This window comes from Peromyscus leucopus, chromosome 4, assembly GCF_004664715.2.
Source record: "Peromyscus leucopus breed LL Stock chromosome 4, UCI_PerLeu_2.1, whole genome shotgun sequence".
NCBI lineage: Eukaryota > Metazoa > Chordata > Mammalia > Rodentia > Cricetidae > Peromyscus > Peromyscus leucopus.
The window spans coordinates 66389373-66411236 of record NC_051066.1 but is presented as its reverse complement, the minus strand read 5'-3'; the positions used below and the strand labels follow the sequence as shown (position 1 = coordinate 66411236).

The 21864-nt window shown below is 42.5% G+C and overlaps 1 protein-coding gene and 1 pseudogene across 1 annotated transcript in view; one reads left to right on the top strand and one right to left on the bottom strand.

Annotated features, from left to right (window-relative positions):
* Nup160 (nucleoporin 160) overlaps window positions 1-21864 on the bottom strand; it is a 60298-nt gene that overhangs the window by 11464 nt on the left and 26970 nt on the right. Inside the window, exons 18-32 of the mRNA XM_028859402.2 lie at window positions 20158-20291; window positions 18879-18949; window positions 16980-17139; window positions 16637-16706; window positions 15883-15981; window positions 14264-14383; window positions 9896-9991; window positions 9703-9797; window positions 9515-9611; window positions 9320-9425; window positions 5602-5762; window positions 4478-4538; window positions 3091-3201; window positions 2791-2914; window positions 1123-1224 (exon numbers count right to left, since the gene is read on the bottom strand). Of these exons, the coding sequence (XP_028715235.1) occupies window positions 1123-1224; window positions 2791-2914; window positions 3091-3201; window positions 4478-4538; window positions 5602-5762; window positions 9320-9425; window positions 9515-9611; window positions 9703-9797; window positions 9896-9991; window positions 14264-14383; window positions 15883-15981; window positions 16637-16706; window positions 16980-17139; window positions 18879-18949; window positions 20158-20291 (1607 nt within the window). The remainder of the gene's footprint in view (window positions 1-1122; window positions 1225-2790; window positions 2915-3090; window positions 3202-4477; window positions 4539-5601; window positions 5763-9319; window positions 9426-9514; window positions 9612-9702; window positions 9798-9895; window positions 9992-14263; window positions 14384-15882; window positions 15982-16636; window positions 16707-16979; window positions 17140-18878; window positions 18950-20157; window positions 20292-21864) is intronic.
* Window positions 13002-13900, top strand: LOC114684873 (annotated as a pseudogene).

Sequence of the window (21864 nt, the reverse complement as noted above, 5' to 3'; positions counted from 1 at the left end):
TTATTTATTTATTTTTGAGAAAGGGTTTCTACCTAGCTCTGGCTCTAGTCCTGGAACTCAGAAATTGGTCTGCCTCTCTCCCTCCCTAGGGATTAAAGGTGTGTGTCACAACATGCACTCTTAACCACTTGGCCATCTCTCCAAACCAACTTCCAGCTTCTACAAAAAAATTAGCAGAGGGCTGGAGGGATAGCTCAGTGGTTAATACTTGCTGCTTCTCCTGAAGACCCACATTTGGTTCCCAGCATCAATTATCAGGTGGTTACAACTTCCTGTAACTTGAACAAATACACACACACACACAGAGGCAGGTATGACATTGCATGCCTATAAGGTAAGAGAACTGAGAATTTGAGAAAAATGTAGGCTACATAGGGAGATCATAGTTCAAAAGAACAACAAGAGTGGCTGGAGAGATGGCTCAGAGGTTAAGAGCATTGACTGCTCTTCCAGAGGCCCTGAGTTCAATTCCCAGCAACCACATGGTAGCTCACAACCATCTATAATAAGGTCTGATGCCCTCTCCTGTTGTTCAGGCAAACATACAGACAGAACACTGTTTACATAACAAATAAAAAATTAATAAAGTTAAATAAATTTGAAAAAAAAAAGAACAAGCTTTAAATTAGTCAAAAAAAAAAAAAAAGGTCCATGCCTTTAATCCCAGCACTCAGGAGGCGGAGGCAGGGAGATCTCCCTGATCTACAGAGAGATTTCCAGGTTCAGCCAAGGCCACACAGAGAAACCTTGTCTCAAAAAACTCAAAATACCAAAAAACAAAAACAAATAAACAACCCCCGTCTCCTCAAAGAGCAAGAAATAAGAGTGAAATGGTTAGTGTAAAGCTCTATTCAAGGGGCTGGAGATGGTCCAGCAATTAAGAGTACTTGTTGCTCTCCCAGAGGCCCTGAGTTCAGTTCCCAGCACCCCCATGGAGGCTCACAGTCACCTATAACCCCAGTTTTGACTTCCCTGGTTACCAAGTATACACATGGTTCACGTACACAAATTCAGGCAAAGCATCCACACCCATCTTTTTTAAAAAGTTATCTATTCAAGGAAAGAGTGCTCTAGTTTTGCAAGAGGTCAGTCTACCCAGGCCTAGCGGAAGTCTAGGGCTACCTGGACTCCTTAGTGGTGATGACAGAAGACAGCTGATTGGCTGCGAGCCAGGCCCAGGCTTCTGCTTGTGCTGCTTCTCCTCCAAACTGCAACTTAATGCACCTGCAACGAGAACCGTCCCACAGCATTAAGCAAATGTCCAGGGCCACTAAGTCTGCTACCACAGCCGGCAGAGAAGACAATTTAGCTCTGGCTTCACTGAATTCACTACTAGTGTACTGGCTTCCCTTCCTCTAAAAGCCATACAGCTGGATGACCCATACGCCTATCTGTTGTCAACAGACAGTCTGTACACACTTAATTCCAGTACTTGGGAGAGAGAGAGGCAGGTGGATCTCAGATTTGAGGCCAGCTTGGCTACACAGACCCTGTCTCCAAACTAAAAAATTAGAAAGTTTCATCAAAAGAAATTCTTTATTTTGTATGTGTGTGTGTGTGTGTGTGTGTGTGTGTGTGTGTGTGTATTTGTGTGTGTTTTGCCTCATGTATGTCTGTGTGGCGTTTGCATCCTGGTACCTGTGAAGGCCAAGCAGCTAGTGCTCTTAGCCACTGAGCTCTCTCTCCAGCTCCCCAAATTAGAATGTTTCACAAAGCGAGTTACCAATAGCTATAACTTCAATAAAAAGTTGTCTGTAATAGCAGCCCTTAGATGGCTGGAGTATCATGACTTTTAGGCCAGCCTGGGCTATCTGGAGAGAAACCCTGTCACAAAAACCAGGTGCCAGGAGCAGCACTTGGGAAGGCCTCTGCTGCAGCCAGGCAGGTCTGTCCCTGCGCTACACTTGCAGCTCACATTCACTTTTCGGGACAGCTGAGAGGCCGAGTGGCTGACGCGCTTGCTGTGCAAGTGCAGGGCACAAGTGTGATCCCGGCAGCCAAATAGAAGGCTGGGCACGGGGCATGCCAGGAGCCCGTGGTGGGGAGGCAGAAACAGGAGCACTCTTAGCCTAACGGGCAAGCTCCAGGCCCTGGAAAGAGAGCCTGTCTCAAAACCAAGGTGGACAGCTTCTGAGGAACAACATCCCAGGTTGTCTTCTGGCACACACACATGCACAAGAAAGAGGAGAATCAAGAAAGAAACAATTTTCAAAAATGACTACAAGGGTCAAAGGACCGAAAAGAACACATGCCTCATCTAGAATGAACACCATTATGATCTAATTCAGAGTGTCTTCTCAAGAAAGCTTAAAATCAAGATTTTTGCTTTGTTTTTGAGTCATGGTCTTATATAGCTGATGCTGGCCTTGAACCTGATTCTCTTGCCTTTACCTCTCCACCACTCCTGATAAAGATCATTCTTAAAATAAAATTATAAGATATCAACTTAAAAAAAATTCTTGCATAAATCAGAGCACCTCTTTATAATGGTTTAGCAGCTTCTGATTACTGTATCACACTAAATAAGACAGAATCTCTGATTAGAAAATTAGGCGTTTTGTTATTGTTTTTCTTTTTCTTTTAGTTTTGAGACAGGGTTTCTCTGTGTAGTTTTGGAGCCTTTCCTGGAACTCACTCTGTATCCCAGGCTGGCCTTGAACTCATAGAGATCTGCCTGCCTCTGCCTCTCGAGTGCAGGGATTAAAGGCATGCGCCGCCGCCGCCGCCGCCGCCACCCCCCACCCCCACCCGGGTAAAAATTAAGGCTATTAAAACATAATTTTTACTTACTTAAAAGCAAGCCCCTCAAAGACTGGTGTTAAGGGAAGCTTAAAAGTCTGACAGAGTGATATGGCAGTGTCAAAGAGGCCAGCCTGAACCAAGAGAGTGACCATCTCCTTTGCTGATGAACTCCCTGTGGAAATGGAATGTGGCTAGTTAGTGCACCGAAGGGCATAGACAAATGAGACCAAAAGCCTTGATTGTTGGCAAGTATCTCAGCAACACTCCTGCCTTAGGCCTACCTAACACATGACCCCACTGCCTGGTCCTGTGTCATTGCTGCCAGTTGGTTGGAAGTTAACTTCCTACCTGCAATGGCAATCGCTGATGGATCATGCCGAGCCAATGTGAGGCGAATTCGAGCTAAAGAACATTCTTTTTCCAGATCTTCCAGTTCCAGAATTTCAATTTGCCGATTGTCTAGAAACCAAATAAATTTCATTACCCAAAGTATAAGGAAGTGTTTATTACATGAACCTGTTAATTTTAAGTGTACATTAAATCATTTCACTTTTGTGGGGATGAGAATGGGACAAGGTTTCTCAGTTTAATTTTCCAAGGCATAGAGGAAGAAATGAAGAAAACAGAGGATTCAGTAAAAATTAAGCAATGTCCCTTTCTTTATATACACAGCTGAGTCAAACCAAATGATTAGAAATAAAACTTGCAGTTGGGGAGTGCTTAGTGTTTCAAAAACGTAACTTTACTTAGCTGTTACAACCACCTAAGCGAGAGAGGCAGGACTGAATCTGGAGTCCAAGCTCTTTGTGAAAAGCCATGATCCATTTATAAAGGACCCTGACGGAGATGTTTGGTACTGAGTTAACTTAAAAACAATAATCAATATAAATACTTTTACTTTTTACCAGTTTTTTGAGACAGATCTGACTACGTAGCCTTGCCTGGCCTGGCCTGGCCTAGAACTTGTTATGTAGGCCAGGTTGCCTTCAAACCCAATGGTACACCTGCCTTTGAGTGCTGGGATTAAAGGCACGTGTCACCATACCTGACTCTTCCTTATTCTATGAGACTATGTCTTTCACTGAACCTAGAGATCTCCAAATGGGCCAGACTAGCAGGCCAGTGAGCTCCAAGGATCTTCCTGTCTCCTCTACAGGCGCACACCATATGCTTGGCTTTCTATGTGGGTGCAGGGGATCTGAACTCAGGCCCTCATGCCTGCACAGCAGACCCTTTACCCTTTATCCACTGAGCTATTTACTAAATCCAAAGAACCCCCTCCCCCCTTTTGTATGTGTGTTGTGTGTATTTTTTTCAAAACATGGTTTCTCTGGCCTTGGCTGTCCTGGAACTCACTCTATAGACCAGGCTGTTCTCAAACTCATAGAGCTCTGCCTGCCTCTGTCTCCCTAGTTCTGGGATTAAAGGTGTGCACCACCACTAGGTTAGGCCACAGAGACTCCCAAAGAAACACTTAAGTCATTTTCATTTATGTGACAGTATGGTATTTTCAAAGGCTTCTAAAGACAACTTTTGACAGATTGGAAAGTTGAAACTAAACCAAAATAAGATAATTTTACCATATGTACCGACTATGTGTCATATTTACAGTATCATATCTAAGTAATGTTACCATCTGTCTATATTACATATAGTTACTATGACACAGACCCCTAACCCATGTCCTGAACTACAGCAATAGCTCCTGTCCAAAGAGGAGAAACTCATGACTCACTCGGGGCAACTGTGCACTCGCCATCATGATTCCTCTTAGGAGATGCTCCAGGGCGATCAGACTGAAAGACAAAAACCAGGGACTTAACTGTGAAAGATACATTCTTTTCTTTTTAAGACACGGTCTCTCTGTGTACCCTTGGCTGTCCTGGAATTCGCTTAGTAGACCAGACTGGCCTCTAATTCACAAAGATCCACCTGCCTCTGTCTCCTGGGATTAAAATGTTGTACCACTGCCTGGCTAAAAGACAGTATTTTATTTTTATAGCATTAACTGTTAGAGCATTCATGCTTAAATTTTCAATAGAATTTATTTTATTTTATTTTATTTTTTGAGTGAGGGTCTCACTATGTAGCTTAGGCTGTCCTGGAACTCACTACGTAGACCAGGCTAGCCTCAAAGTCAGAATCTACCATTACACCTGGCAATTATTTTTATTTCAGTGGCACAATTCTTCTTACAGGGGTACTGTATCCATCACACAACAAAATGGAGCTGTTTATCAAGAGGACTCATTTATCTACATGTTATTTAGACCAAGGTCATAGATTTGATCTGTAGATAAATCATATATGCTTTTCACCGGATTCATAGTTCTACCACTTACTGGTAACCTTGTGCAATAGCCTAACACTAAAAGCTATCAGCAGTTGGGCGTCGGCGCACACCTTTGATCCTAGCACTTGGGAGGCAAAGGCAGCTGGATCTCTGTGAGTTTGAAGCCAGTCAGGTCTACAGAGCGAGTTCCAGGACAGCCAAGGCTACACAGAGAAACTCTGTCTAGAAACTCTCCCCCACCAAAAAAAGCTATGAGCAGGATATTAATAAACACGACTGAATTTAAAAGTGGCTATCATTTATTAAGCACTTTTTTTTGAGACAGGGTCTCATGTAGACCAGGCTGGCCTTAAATTTACTATGTGGCTGAGGATGGCTTTGAAGTCCTGAGCCTCACTGTCTTCACTTCCTGCATGCTGGGATTATAGGTCTGTGCTACCATGGCCAGCATCCTCAGCAGACATTTTAAATGAAATGAAGGAAATGAGATAAGAGCTGAAAGGACGAAACAACAACAACAACAACAACTAATGATCCAAAAATCCTACGAAGAAAAGTTTTCGTACCACTGCCCCAGAGGCTGGCTGTACGATCCATGCATACTCTGGACGAATAAGGCGTAAACAGTTAATAGCAGCCAGGTAACAGTTGCCTTGCTTCTCAAGTCCCCGGAGAGTTCGAACCTCTCTGCCAAGACGCATCCCATATTCAAACATCACTGTACCAGCTATGAGACAAGAGTAAATTAGATAAAAATGTTTCTTTATGGATACAAAAAGAATATGTTACATAAGAGACACTAAAATTTAAGGCAACACTGAGTCTAACTTAAAGCCACTCACAAAAACTGTTGGGGGAAACGTGGAGAACAACCCTTGTGGCACCTTTTCAGGGAATGTAAAAAGTACAGTAGCTATGAGTCCTGGTTGGCCTTGAGTTCACTTTGTAGCTTAAGATGATTTTGGTTCTTGATCTTGCATTTATGTCCGCATTGATGGATTACAGGCAAGTACCACTATGTCTGGCTGGTTATTTGTGTCTGTGTATGTTTGTGTGTATGTGAAGGCCAGGGGTCAAGCTTGGGTGTTGTTCCTAGAGCCATCTACTTTGTTTTGAGACAGGGCCTCTCTCACTGGTCTGGAGCTCTCCAGTGGGCTATGCTAGCTGAGCACGGAGCCCATGGAATTCCGTCTGTCTCCACTCTAGGACGTGTGCTAGGATGGCAAGAGAACACAGGAGCATGCCCAGCTTTTTAGGTCCTCTGCCTGCTCAGCTCACCAAGTGCTCTACTGGCTGTGCTCTCTCCCTCTCCCCCACTTCTGGCTTTCGGAAAGCAAGACCTTGAGGAGATTATACTGAAGCATTATTCACAATGGCCAGAATGCAGAAGTGATTCATGTACCCACTGATGGACAGAAAAACAAAACATACTGATACATCCATAACATCTTTTGGGGGGCGTGTAGTGGTGCTGGTTGTAGTGGGGAGCTGCTCCAGCTTTGACCTTGAAGCTCCACCCCGTGTGAGGCAGCAGGTAACGGCTACATCTGCCCATGACCTGGAAGTACCTGCCCCTAGGCGTAGCCACTGGGGACGCTTAAGACCTGGAATGCACATAAGTTGCTTGCTCTTGGCTCTCTCAGGGCTTGAGATCTTAGACCAGGCACATCAGCATAGGACATAGCTCAGCTTTCCTGGACCTTATGATAAATCTCCCAAGGTTGTGAGATCCCTTTACTCATTAAATAGACTTTGTGGATTTCTCCCATTAGCTTGTAATCAAACCCAGAGCCTCCATACATGCTAAATTTTCTACCACTTAATCATGTAATTCAATCTTAAAAAGGGGAAAAAAAAGAGAATGTCCATAGTCATCTGTAATATTTATAATATTAAGAGTTATGACATCTGTAACTTACTCTTTTTTAAAAAAAATTTATTTAACTTTATTTTATGTGTGTTGGTATGAAGGTGTCAGATCCCCTGGAACTGGAGTTAGAGACAGTTATGAGCTGCCATGTGGGTGCTGGGAATTGAACCCAGGTCCTCTGGGACAGCAGCCAGTGCTCTAACTGCTGAGCCTTCTCTCCAGCCTCTGTAACTTACTCTTCACACGATCAGCAAATAGAAGTGGTCTCTGGGAATCAAAATCAGGTCACCAGGAAGCAAGCACCTTTACCTGCTGAGTCATCTTGCTGGTCGCAAATCAGATTACTAAGATATCATTTGGTAACTTCTTTAGTAATTTTTTCACTTCAGTTTTGAGGACTGAGCCTAGGGCCTTAAACATGCTAGGCAAATGATCTGCCTTTTAACTATATTCTCAGATCTGCTCTAAAATTATTACGTGGGACAGGATCTCACTATATAGACCAGGCTGGCCCGTACTGGGATTAAACATATGCACCACCACACCTAGCCATATCAAATTATGTTTAAGTCATTAATTTTTCTTGTCTTACTGAATTTTATCTCTAATCTAGGCCCTCGCCCTACACTCTACAACCCTATTTTTAGACCCGGTCTTATGTAGCAGTGGTCCAAGAATGACCTAGAACTTTTGATCTTCCTGCCTCTAACTTCCAGGTACTAGGATTATAGGTGCTGATTCATTCCCCCTTTATGTGGTGCTGATCAATAAACCAGAGCTTGCTGCATGCTAGGCAAACAATAGGTTTTATTAAGCGGACTTTAAAACACAGGCTATCTATGAACTCACTGTCCCCCTGCCTCAGCCTTCCAAGTGCTGGGATTAAAAGTATACACTAGAGGGCTGGAGAGATGGCTCAGTGGTTAAGAGCACTGACTGCTCTTTCAGAGGTCCTGAGTTCAATTCCCAGCACCCACATGGTGGCTCATAACCACTTGTAATGAGATCTGGTGCCATCTCCTGGCCTGCAGGGACACATGCAGGAAGAATATTGTATGCATAATAAATAAATAAATCGTTTTTTTTTTTTTTTAAAAAGTATACACTACAATGCCTACTCATTTGATAACTTCTTTTTTTTTTTTTTTTTTTTTTAAAATTTAATTAATTTTTTTTTTTTGAGACAGGGTTTCACTATGTATCCTTGGCTGGCCTGAAGCTCTTTATGTAGGCCATGAAGGCCTCCAACTCATAGAGATCCACCTGCTTCTGCATCCTGAGTTCTGGAATTAAAGTGGCTCATTTAATTACTTTTTATTTTATTTTTATTTTTTAGACAGGGCTTCTCTGTATAGCCTTGGCTGTCCTGGAACTCAATCTGTAGTCCAAGTTGGCCTCGAACTCACAGTGATCCTCCTGTCTCTGCCTCCCATTGCTGGGATTAAAGGTGTACACCACCACCGGCCAGGTTTCTTTTAATTACTTCTGGTAGGGGTTTTTTTGTTTGTTTGTTTGCTTGTTTGTTTTTTTTTAATTTTTCGAGACAGAGTTTTTCTGTGTAGTTTTGGTGCCTGTGCTGGATCTCACTCTGTAGACCAGGCTGGCCTTGAACTCACAGAGATCTGCCTGGCTCTGCCTCCAGAGTACTGGGATTAAAGGCATGCGCCACCACCACCCCATTTAATTACTTCTGAATGTCAAATTGTCACCTCTTTTAAAAGAATTGAATAATACTGAAGGGATATGACAATTCAACCACTGATAATAGAGAAGACTGTCTATTATATTCAGATGACTTAAGTACATTTAAGCAGTTAAGATTTTACTCTAAGAAAATCAAAAAGGAGGCAGCCAAGTCTGAAAGAGCACAGGAATTAAACACTAAGGAGCACAAAAGTACTTCATTTTTGAGAAAGCCAATGTTCCCTTCACAATCAGGAAGAAAAATGCAGAGTAATGCTCACTGGAAATCACTTGAAAATGTCCCAGAATGGGAGCCTCCACACACCTACACACACACATATATAATTTTTTTGACATGATATGATTTTTTTAAGTTTATTTTTATTATATGCATTGGTGTTTTGTCTGCACTTATGTCTGTGTGTGTCAGATCTTAGAGTTACAGACAGTTGTGAGCTGCCATGTGGGTGCTGGGAATTGAACCCAGATCCTCTGGTGGAGCAGTCAGCACTCAACCTGTGCCATCTCTCCAGCCCTAGTTTTTCAATGTTATTAGACAAATATATATATAAATATATATATTTCCAATGTTACTAGACAGTCATCAAAAGGTTGAAACTAATCTTCTACTTAAATACAATTAAAACACAGATCCACTACACAATGTTCTTGAACTATGACTAAACTCATAAAGTTGCTTTCAACACCAAGCTTCTAGTTCAGTTGCTCACCTTTTCGATAATTGTGGCGGTAGATGTGAAAAGCATAGAGAAGTTCGTAGTAATTGTGAGTCATAAGGTCTACAGCTCTAGCACGTGATTCAATTATTCCTACAACCTAACAAAAGTTGAGAAATCAGATGGTGAAGTTAGTAGTAATCATGGCAACCAGACTTGTTACTTGACAAAAGTGGACAACTTAATTACCTCATTATGCAGATTCACATAAGGAAACTCTACAAGATCCTGCAGCTGGGAGCGTTCACAAAGAACTACCACCAGCTGTCGCAAACAGTCTAACTGCCTACAGGGAGAGAGAAGGAGATGGGGGTCAACTGTCTTAGGAGTTAAACAGGGCCGGCAACTGTCTTCTCTAAAAATGACTAGGAGATTACCTGCTCGAATCAGGAATTTGGGTTAAGGCCTCATAGGCTTGGCTATTGTGACCCAAGTCCAAATGATGTTTGAAAATGCACGTTCTTAAAGTAGCCTGAATCGAATATCAAAAGAGAGCATTAGAAATTAAAACACCATATCCATAACAAATATTAAGGAAAACAGAAAACAGTCAAATTGAGTTAGCTTTACCTGACTTCTCCAGTCGTCACCAGCTTCAGTAATCGCTGAGGTGGCCAGCTGAATAACCAGTTCAGGCAATCCAACAACATCCAGGAGACGTAGAACCTACCAAGTGAAGACATTTCTGTTAAAATTCAAGTGATGGGAGCTGGAGAGATGGCTCTGCAGGTGCAAACGTGTTCAGCTCTTGCAGTGTACTGACTGGTGTGCAATTCCCAGCACCCACACCAGACAGCACTCGTCTGCCTCTAACCTCAGCTCTGGGGAGATCCGGAGTCTCCCTGGACACTGCATTCACATGCACAGACACACACAGATTAAAGAAGAATTCAGCTGACAGCAGAACGCCAAGGGTTCCACAGTACTCAGAAAAGAGTTAGGCGAGATCACGATGAAATCAAAGGCTCACAAGGGAAATGAAGTTTTGCTCAGTTCCTTGCATAGACAGCATGTTTGAGGAGCTGGTCAGTTAACTAGCACCACAGGTGAGGTGCCACGATGGACAGAATAATTTGGATAACGTTTTTTAAGATTTTCCACTGAGCTGGGCATCAGAGTGCATGTCTATACCCAGGTTTGGGATGTGAAGGTAAGAAAGCTACACAGTGAGTTCAGCCAGCCTGGGCTACATGAGATGCTGCATCAAAAACCAGCCAGCCAGCCAACCTGCCCAACCACAGCTCAGTGTAAAATCCTTTGTTTTACTAGAAAATGCTACTACAACAATGACTGGCTCCAGTTACAGATGAGTTGTTTGCGAGTGTCAGGTTGAAACAGACAGGTGAAGCTTAAGAGATAATTTAAACATTCTCTACAGAACATTGTTAGGAACCACTATTAATGAGGGCGTTTGGCTGTCCTATTTATTTACTTATTTAATTTATAGACAGGGCCTTATTATATTGCCAGATTGAATGAAACTCCTGAATTCAAGTAATTGTCATGTCTTAGCCTCCCAAGTACTGAGACCATAGGCAGGAACATTTGTTCTTTCCCTATTGACAGATATGATGAATAATGAAAAGTTCCCAAAGACATGGAAATGTCTATGTCCTTACATTTGCACCCAGTAAGCTCAGAGTACAAAAATTACTCTGATTACCGAAGGCCTCTATGGTGTTCTCACAGCAAATGGATAAAGACTTTACAGACTATCAGTAAATAACCTGTCCAAGTTTACTCAGTCTTGGAACCCAAATCTCCACACTGAGACTAAAGTTTAGGTTTTACCACTACAGTTTCCAAGGTATTTTGATAACAAGGTAACATTTCTTCATCTATTCCCTTGATCTGCTTCGCTTCTATCAAATATTTAGTAACATAACTATACACACACACATCACCACATACACGTAACATTATTATATAAATATATGATATATACACACTATACAGCAACATATATATGTATGTCTAGTCTCTTTCTCACTCGAGAATCAAGGAAGTGACTTTGGAAGAATAAGTACAATCTTACTACAGATTGATCATCCCTAAACTAAAAATCTGAAATCCAAAATATCCAAATTCAAAACTTTCATTCCCCCCCCTCTAAACTTTTTACCGATTCTTTGGGATTTCACATCCTGCATGCTGATCCCATTCGTTTCCCTGTCCCTAGGCTATCCACTCTATGCCCTTGCCACCTGCCCTCCAAAATAAAATAAAATTTAAAAGAAACAAATCTTCTCATGGGAGCTGCAGTGTGACACAGCGAGTCACGCGGTCAACCCTTTAGTTCATACATCTTTGCTTCAAGTGCTCACTGCAATGAGTCACTGGTCTGATTCAAGGTCTCTGGCTTCTGCTACACTGTTGATGTTGGCCCCTCACTGGGACTCCTCTTGGATATCCTGTTGTTGCGCTGTGTCATGGCGATCCTGCAGCTTTGGATCTGCAGGACTGGCCCCTTCATGTGCTGTATCAGTTCATAGATGGGTGGATGTGGGGTGGGCCAACTCATAGCCTTGGTTCTGGGCCTGGGTGGTAGCTGAGTTGGTCAGCCTGCCAGCTCTCCCTCATCTTCAGCACCGGGGTGAGCTCTCCAGCATGCCCGGGCTAGTTCACCCAAAGCAGCTGGCAGCAAGGGGCAAGGCCAGTTCTCCTGCCCTCAGGCTGGCTCACCTGCACCCACACCAGGGCCAGCTCTACTGTACAGGCTTGGTACATGGCCCACTCTCCCAAGTGCTGCAGCTGGTGAGGGGCAGGACCAGCTCTCCCATTTGTCACAGCAGCATGCCCATCTCCCTTGTTCATGCCACCACATGGCAGATGAGGGTCAAAACTTTCTGAATGAGGATATGTCACTCTAAGTGGAAAACCCTACACATGATCTCATGGGAGAGTCTCCTCCAGAACATAGAAGGCTGGGGAGATGGCCACTCACTGATAAAGCAATTGTTCAAATATGAGGACCTGAAACTGGATCCCCAACACTCTCGTAAAAGGCAGGGAGGGCGTGGCAGTGTGTAACAGTAAGTCCAGTAGTGGGAGGCAGAGATAGGTGGATACTGGTGGGGGAAAGGGATTAATGGCCAGCCGATCAAACCAAAATTGCTGGTTCTAGGTTCAGTGAGAGATCCTGCCTCAAAAATAAGATGGAGGGACTGGAGAGATGGTTCAGAGGTTAAGAGTGCTTCCTGCTCTTCTAGAATGCCAGTTTGGTTCCTAGCACTACATACATACATACACACACACACACACACACACACACACACACACACACACATACATACATACATACATACACGTATATATATATCTCAAAACCCTTGTAACTTCAGCACCAGGGGAATAGACTCCTTTTCTAGCCTTTAATAAGGGCACCCACACATGTGATATATTCTCACACAGACACAGACATACAAATAAAAACAAATCTCTATATTAAGGAAAGATGGAGGTGGGGCTGGAGAGATGGCTCTCCTGCAGAGGACCCAAGTTCGATTCTCAGCACCCACACGGTGGCTCACAACCATCGATAATTCCAGTTCCAAAGGATCCAATACCCTCTTTCTGAGCTCTGCAGGCACAAGGCACTCAGCACATGGTGTACCTAACATCCAGGCAAAACATCCACACACATGAAATATATTTAAAAAAATAAAGTAAAATAAAGATGGAGGACGCGTCGGACGCGCGCCTGAGGAGCCGGGGCGGGACGGGACAGGGACGGGGATGCCGGTCCGGTCAGACCTCGGCGCGGCCTACACGCTCCGCTCGCTCCCGCCCGTCCCGCGCCCCGGTGCCTCTCATTGAGTCGGAGCTGTACTTCCTTCCTCATCACCCGCTACCTCTCGGCTGGCCCGTGTCGCCGAGCGGCGCAGGTGTTGCTGAAGAGGTTGGATTGGGAGGGCAACGAGCACAAAGGGAGCTACGAGGAATTGGTCTTGTCCAATCAGCATGTGGCTCCTGACCACCTGTTACAAATCTGCCAGCGCCTCGGCCGATGCTGGATAAAGAAATCCCACCCAGTATTTCAAGAGTCACTTCTTTGCTTGGTGCAGGAAGGCAGTCTTTGCTACGTACAGCAAAAGGTACCTTAATTTGAAGAAGTGTTCTGCTTTGTATTAATAGCTTATGTTCTGATTGTGAAGTTGTGAAAGGTAACAATGTAACTAATGCCATGGACTATAAATTCTCTGCAATTAGTGTAGATCTTTGAATTTTATCATGTGTTTAATGGGTCCTTTTGCATTTCAAAATTGATAAAGACACAGATGTTAAGCTAAAAGCTTGAATTTAAGATGTGTTTGAGGTTTTATCAATGTCAGTTCTTAATTTTTCCATTTTTGTAGCTCACTCATAACTTCAATGGCTGTAATTGTATGTGTCTAATAAACTCTTTAAATACTAAACAAAAAAAAAAAACAAAAAAAAATTAAATAAAGATGGAAAGATGGAGTGTGATACTGAAAAGATATATGAAATTGACCTTTGCCCTCCAGGGGTAAGCACACCTATAATATACCACACCTGTTACTTCTATGAGTATTTTACTGCTTGGAAAATAATTTGAAATCTTTCATTAAATAAGTACATCTTTTTTTTTTGGGGGGGGGTTTCGAGACAGGGTTTCTCTGTGTAGCTTTATGCCTTTCCTGGAACTCACTTGGTAGTCCAGGCTGGCCTCAAACTCACAGAGATTCGCCTGACTCTGCCTCCCAAGTGCTGGGATTAAAGGCGTGCGCCATTACCGCCTGGCAAATAAGTACATCTTTAAGTATATATTTATTATTGGAATGTATGTAGATAATGAATTTTCCACTTCTGTTTTTGCTAGAAAGTTCTAGGAACAATTAAATGCCAAGACTATGTATGTATTTCAGTTGCACTTCCATACAGAGCGGTTTGAGAAGGGCCAGGACCACAACACTGTACCTTATCATAATACTGCAGTTTCGGAGTGGACACTATCTCCCCATCCTCTGAGCGGATCAAGCGATCTAAGAATTCTTCTTTGCCTACTTCAGATGCTGCCTGACAGAAACATTCCAGAGCCTGAAGAGATAAAGAATAAAATACAAAGTGACTTACAAAAGATCGTTCAAATGTTGAGCACAGTGGGACACATTTCTAACCTCAACAGTCTTGAGGCAGAGACAGGAAGATTTTTGAGTGTGAAGCCAGCTTGGGCTACATAGTGAGACCTTGTTTTAACAAACAAAAAGTTCATTCCAATTCTAGTTGCTATAAATCAGGGTGCATGTACTAGAAAAAGCTAAAATGGAAACAAAACTGCTTAAGAAAGTCTATACTACATTCACATTTTCTGTCTAATCTATGTTCTTTCTTTATCTGTTTTGGTTTTTTGAGACAGGGTCTCTAAATGAAGCCCTACCTGTATTGGAACTCATTATGTAGACCAGGCTAGTCTCAAACTCAGAGATTTGCCTACCTTGGCCTCCCAGGAGCTGGGATTAAAGGTATGCATTACCATGCCTGGTTGCCAAAACTAAAATTTGAGGAATCCTTTACTATATTTCTTAAAATTTTCTCATTTAGAAAAAAGAATTTGGGGGCTGGAGAGATGGCTCAGTGGCAGAGCACTGACTACTTTCCCAGAGGACCCCGGTTCAATTCCCAGCACCCACATGACAGCTCACAACTATCTGTAACTCCAGTTATAGGGGATCTGACACCATCACAAAGATAAAACACTAATGTACGTAAAATAAATATAAATAAATCATCAAAGAAAAAGAAGAAAAGAAAAAAGTCCGGGGTGGGGGGGTCATCAGAACTAAGCCAGTTCTATCCATACCTTGATCTTACACTTTGAGGGAATAAATTCCTATTATTTAATTAACAAAGGTGGGGTTAGTCCATAAATCTAGCTCAGTGGAAGTGGACTTGTCTAGCATGTTTGGCTCTGGATTTAATTGCTAGTATCTTAGACATACATGTCAACTTTAATAAGATGTCTATTTGGGTTTTTAAAAACTTTTTAAAAACTTTATGTTTTTAATCTGATAAATTAGTAATAAGGCAACTACAACAGCATGTTACTAACTACAGAATGTGACTGGTAGGTATATGATTGTTCACTAGGTCAATCTTTTTTTTTTCTTAAACTTTATTATGTATGGATATTTTGCCTGCATGTATGTCAGATCGTCTGTACTAGAGTTACACTTGGCTGTGGGCTATGACCTAGACTGGGAATTAAACCTAAATCCTGTGGAAGAACAGTCTGAGCTCTTCCCTCCTGAACCATCTAACAGCTCCGACTATGTGAACCTTTAAGTAAAAGCATCACTAATTCCTAAAAACATCTGCCCTGGGACAGAGGAATTTTAACGTTTTCTTCTTACTTCTCTGTACTAATTAACCAAGTACAAGTACCTGGCCAATCCTGACATACATATGATGTCCTTTACTGGTCAGTCTTCTTTAAACTTTTCTAGAAAATTCTGTGCCTACCATTTCCTCTATCCTAGTTCGATGGAAGCCAGGTGTCTGCCTTGCATTGGTTTGCTCACTACTCAAATGGAGCTTACCTTCTGTACTTCTCCTGTAACCAGGTAACACCGTCCCAGCATAAAGCGACAGGAGCCAACATTGACTTGACACCAGGGATGCAAGAGTTGAATATAATCCTAAAAGGCATAAAAGAACTTTCTGCTTAGAAAATAAACACTACTTAAGAGCAGTCATTTCTAACTTCTTCAGAGGGAGAAGAGAGTGTTCAGTATAAGGCTTTATTTCTGAAATACCCAGAGATTAAAAATGAATCCAGGCCGGGCGATGGTGGTACATGCCTTTAATCCAAGCATTCGGGAGGCAGAGTCAGGTGGATCTCTGTGATGGCAGAACTTTTTCCTTTCTTTCTGTTTGCTTTTTGAGACAAGGTCTCACTTTGTAGCTCTGGACGGTCTGGAACTCACTATATAGTCCAGGCTGGCCTCAAACTCACAGAGATCTACCTGCCTCTGCCTCCTGAGTGCTGGGATTAAAGGGGTATGTCACTAGGCTCTGCAGTAGAGATCTTTCTTAACATATTCAAGGTCCTGGGTTCAATGCCTGGGATTGCAGAGAAAGAGGTGTGTGTGTGTGTGTGTGTGTGTGTGTGTGTGTGTGTGTGTGTAGAGACAGAGAATGAGAATATGAATTTAGGTGTCTTGGCATAATCAAGTTTAATTTTTGTAGCTCTTGCTGTCAGTGCCGATTAAAATATAGTTAACATTCACACAGATAAACAATCTAAGATGACTTTCTTTATAAGAATGGTAAGAATTTTTCGACAAAACTCACCTGCAATTGTACATACTGGCAATTTCCCATCAAACATTCTAGAAAGAGACAACCAGGATTGCTAGGCCATCTAGTTACCATATTAAGGAATTTCCCCTCCTTTGGGTGAAACGTAAAGTATACATATTAATGGGTATCAAACTCAGAAGAGCCAATGAAATAGTTTCTAGCTCTAGGGCTGGAGGTATAGCTATCTATGTCTTAAAACACTTGTCTAATACATGCTGCCTGGATTTGATCCCCAGCACTGAGAAAGAAAAGAAAACTTCATTACACGGGCAGAATAAACACTTTAGGGACATTTTAGACAGAACTATCATCTGCCTTTCAAGCAAAAGGATACAAAAGCTGCAACAAATAACTGGTAACCGCAGTAATCATTTCAGGCCAGTTCAATCCAGTTTGGCTCAAGGGGGCTTTTGGTTGAGAGAAGAGATGAGATATAATATGCTTTCTTGCAACTTCTTGGAAGAATAACTCCATAATTGTCTGAGGACTAGACACTTAAAAAGAAAAGAAACTTGTAATTGTAATATAAACCTTTAATCAAGATCATGTTAATTCATTTTGTGTTAGCCACAATGATCATTTTAAAACATACATGCATCATGGGAACCATAAGTAGCAATATCAATAAAAGCAGTTTGCAAACTGTATCATACTGTACAAATGCAATGGAAAGCCACTTAAGTAATTTCATGGTCTCACTATACTTAAGCAGTTTGTCTAGAAACCTTTCACAATATAGTCCCAAGATGCCACATTTAGCTCACACAAATCCTTCTCAAAAGTATGAAAGCATGAGAGCCCTTAAAATATTCTTGACTAAGTTTACAAAATCCACTTAATAAATTTAGAACTTAGTAAGATTTTAAAATGATTTTGTTGAGTAAATCACTGGAGTATCAAAACACAATGGACAATGTAAGAATATAAGCAATATAAGACACACTTAAGGCTCAGGGCAGTGGTGGCACACGTCTTTAATCCAGCACTTGGGAGGCAGAGGCAGGTGGATCTGTGAGTTTGAGGCCAGCCTGGGCTACAGAGTAAGTTCCAGGAAAGGCCCCAAAGCTACACAGGGAAACCCTGTTTCAAAAAACCAAAAAATAAATAAATAAACGGCATTCAGCATTAAAAAAAAAAAAAAAAAAAAAGGAAGAGCAGACCCATCCTCTGAGATCATAGCTGCTCCCTGAGACATAGACTCTGCCAGCTCTGATTGGACCAAGAGAGCCTTCAACCAGTAACTGATGGAAGCAGATGCAGAGTCCAGTCGAAGCCAAAGAGGGATTCTATGAGCAAGGGGCATCAAGATCACGATGAGGAAACGTACAGAAACAACCAAACCAAACTAGTGGGAACTCATGAACTACGGACCAGTAGCTGTGGAGCCTGCATGGGACTGGACTATGTAGATTGATCTGCTTAAGGGGCCCCCTGGCAGTGGGATCAGGATCTGTCTCTGGTGCAGGCTTTTTGGAGCCGGTTACCTATGGTGAGACACCTTACACAGCCTTAGTACAGGGAGAGGAGCTTGAACCTTCCTCAACTGAGTGTCAAGCTCTGCTGACTCCCCATGAAAGGCCTTTCCATGGAGGAGGAGGGAATGTGGAGTGGGTTGGGGGAGAAGGCTGGTGGGTGGGAGGAGGGAAGAGAGGGGGATTTGTGGTTGGTATGTAAAATGAATAGAAAATGTAGTCCAAAGGGGACGATGATGATGACAACGACGACGACGAGGACACTAAAGGCATCATCAGGTGGTGGTAATGCATGCCTTTAATCTTAGGGAGGCAGAGGCAGGTGGATCTCTCTGAGTTTAGGCCAGAGCGAGTTCCAGGGCAGTCAGGGCTGTTACACAGAGAAAACCTGTCCCAAAAACCCAAAAACCAAAAAAAAAAAAAAAAAAAAAAAAAAAACAGAAACACTAAAGGCAAGAGTCTGATTCTCAGGAAGGTTTCTCTTGGTGGCCATCTATTATCTTCCTAATGGTGTTTATTTTGGTGGCCATCTATTATCTTCCTAATGGTGTTTATTTGTGCCATGTACAGCTACAACAGTCCTCATTTATGCCTGATCTGGGAGCACATCTTCACAGATGCCTTGCCATAACCACAGGTCTCAGGCCATAGGTTGCCATGGCACGAAAGCAAACCATTTCTACAACAAGGGTGACAAGCATTTTAATACACAATAAACCTCCAAATTAAAAGCAAATATATATATATAGCCTATTCCTTACCCAATTTATTTGCCATTAAGGCACCAGAATCAGTTAATTCCAATACTGACAAATGCTGCAGATTAGATTCCCTATGAGAAAAGAGAAAGAGTCTAATAAATATTCTGTTAAGCATTATGTCTCTAACTTTATTTTACATTGTTGATGAAATTAATAAAGTGTATGGAAACACTCCACAGAAAGCTTAAAAAAAAAATCAGGGAACAGGAATCAGGATTTAGATTGCTGTCTGTCACATCATGCAAGGACTGTTCCAAGAGTCACTTGTGCACCAGAGCTCACTGACTAATGGCAGTATTAACTGTCACCTCCACAGAATCTAGAGTCATCTGGGAGGCAAGCACACAGGCACACCAGTGAAGGATTATCTAGTACTGTGGTCCTTAGAGAATGTCCGAGGGATTTTCTGGAGTGTGTCATTGATGAGGGAAGACCCATCTGCACTGTGTTGAGACCATGCCTAGGCAGGGAGTCCCAGACTCTGTATTGTGGAGAAAGGGGGCTGAGCACTAAGCATGCGTGTTGGCTGTGCCCTCTGCTTCCTGAGTGCAGCTGTAACCAGCTGCTTCAAGCTCCTGCAGCCATAGGGGCCTTTATCCTTGAACTGTGAGCTGCAGATGCCTTTGCAGGGTATTTTATCACAGCAACAGGGGAAGGAGCACAACACTGTAATCACTGGATTGTTCTTTCTTCTTTGCAAATACAGTTCAGTCTAATTTTAACAGCCATTTTGTGTATGGTTTAACTCTTCCTGCTTCATCTTATTTTGCCATCGATATGACTTATCTCCACATTATACACAAACTTTAGTATATAAACATATATACACTAAAGCTTATATATATATTAACACTACTTTCTGATAAGTTACCCTCAACCATTAAAAAAAGGAGGACATAAAAGAGTTAATTATTTTTTAAATAAACATAATTCCTTTTGAGTTTTGTCTTTTGTACGAGGCTGTCTCGTCTCTGCATGTCTGTGCACCATGTTTGTACAGCGACAATGGAGGCAAGACAGGGCACTGGACACCCTAGAACTGGAGTTATAGACAGTTGAGAGCTGCCATGTGGGTGCCGGGCACTGAGCCCTCTGAAGAGTAGCTGATGCTCTTAACCACTGAGCCATCTCTTCAGCCCCAACTTCTCTGATTCTTAAAGGCAAATTGTTTCTTCACAACATGCTTAAAAAAGACCCCCAGTTCAATGCCCAGCACCCCAGCCAACAAGTCCCCCAACCTATTTTAAAAATAGCTCTATTCTAAGACGATGACACTCACAGTGTGTCCACTGGAACGTCGGTTGCCAAGCACTGACTTGCCCACTTAATGAGATGGTAAGACAAGAGCAGGGGAGCTGTGCGGTGCAGCAGGTCTTGCTGAGCCTGGAAGAGCTGGCCAGCTCCCAAGATCACCTAGGACAGAAAAGATGGTAAGCTGTTAGGATCCTAACTCCTGAGTTCAGAAGAGGTAGAATAAAGCAACACAGTTAAGGGAACAGTATTGTAAAGGCAGTATACACACTAGTTGTTTGGTTTTTTTTCCGAGACGGGGTTTCTCTGTGTAACGGTCCTGGCTGTCCTAGAACTCGCTTTACAGACCAGGTTGGCCTTGAACTCACTGAGATTCACTTGCTTCTGCCTCCTAAGTACTGGGGTTAATGGTGTGTGCCACCACCAACTGGCTCACACACTACATTTTTGGGTAGCAACTAGCAAAGTATTTTGCTGAATAATAACAGTCAAAACAAACAAATATATCAAACAACAACAAACCAAAACAGTTTATTTCTTTTTCTTTTGCTTTTTTGAGACAGGGCTTCTCTTCATAGCCTTGGCCATCTAGAAGTCATTATGTAGACCAGGCTGTCCTTGAACTCACAGAGAGCTGCCTGCCTCTGCCTTCGAAGGGCTGGGATTAAAGATATGTACCACCACACCTGGCACAACCCAGTTCTGACTCAGGGAAGCTCACAGTGAAAAGAAACAAAGGAACAGAGAGATCTAAGTCTCTCCTGCTGCCACTGTAGTTCATGTTAAACCGGTCTGACCAATAGATGCAAATCTGTCAATGATACCCACAGTCTCCAAAATGTGTACAGCCTGCAACATCAACTCTATTCTCAGAACTCACTCTAGAGATAGTCAAAGATCTGGCAGGTGGCTGTAGTGGTCCATGCTGTTTCCCAGCAGCTGGGACATTGGGGCAGGAGGAACAGTAGCTGAAGGTCAGCCTCAGCTACACGGTGAGTTTGAGGCTACCTGAGACTCCCTCCCAAAAGAAAAAACAATGGCCACATTCTGGATAGCCAAGAATGGTTGAGTCAGTTATAACTGTACTAGAAAGCTACTAAAATACTAAGTAAAATATTCTGATTTATAAACAAAATCAAAAAATTTTTTACATAGCAAAGGAGCACACAAGACAACAAAATGTCTATTCTGTTTATTACTGGGTATATGATTATAGATGACTGTTTAGTAGCTTACATTTATTTCATAAAGGTTCTATAATGAACATCTATTGCTTTTCTGTTTATCAAAAAAAGGCAAAGGAGCTGGGCATGGTGGCACATGCCTCTAACTCCAGTAGTTCTATCTAAAAAATTAGTAAGTGAGGGCTCATCTAAACGAGGTTTTAGAAGAGTTTCCTATTTCGTGTTGGGGTTTTAAAATTACCTTCCTGGAGCAGGAGTGGAGGCTCAGAGGGTTCGAGCACGTGCTGCTCTTGCAGAGGACCCATCATCAGTTCCCAGCACCCACACAGTAGGCCATCAACAACCGTAACTCCAGTTTGAGGGGATCTGTTTGACACCTTCATTTGGTCTTTGAGGGCACCAAGAATGTATGCAGTGCACATACATACATACATACATACATACATACATACATGCAGGCCAAATACTCATACAAATAAAGAAGTATTTTTGCTTGTTTTTTCAAAGCAAGGTCTCTCTACATGTCTTGGAACTCTCTACACATACCAGGC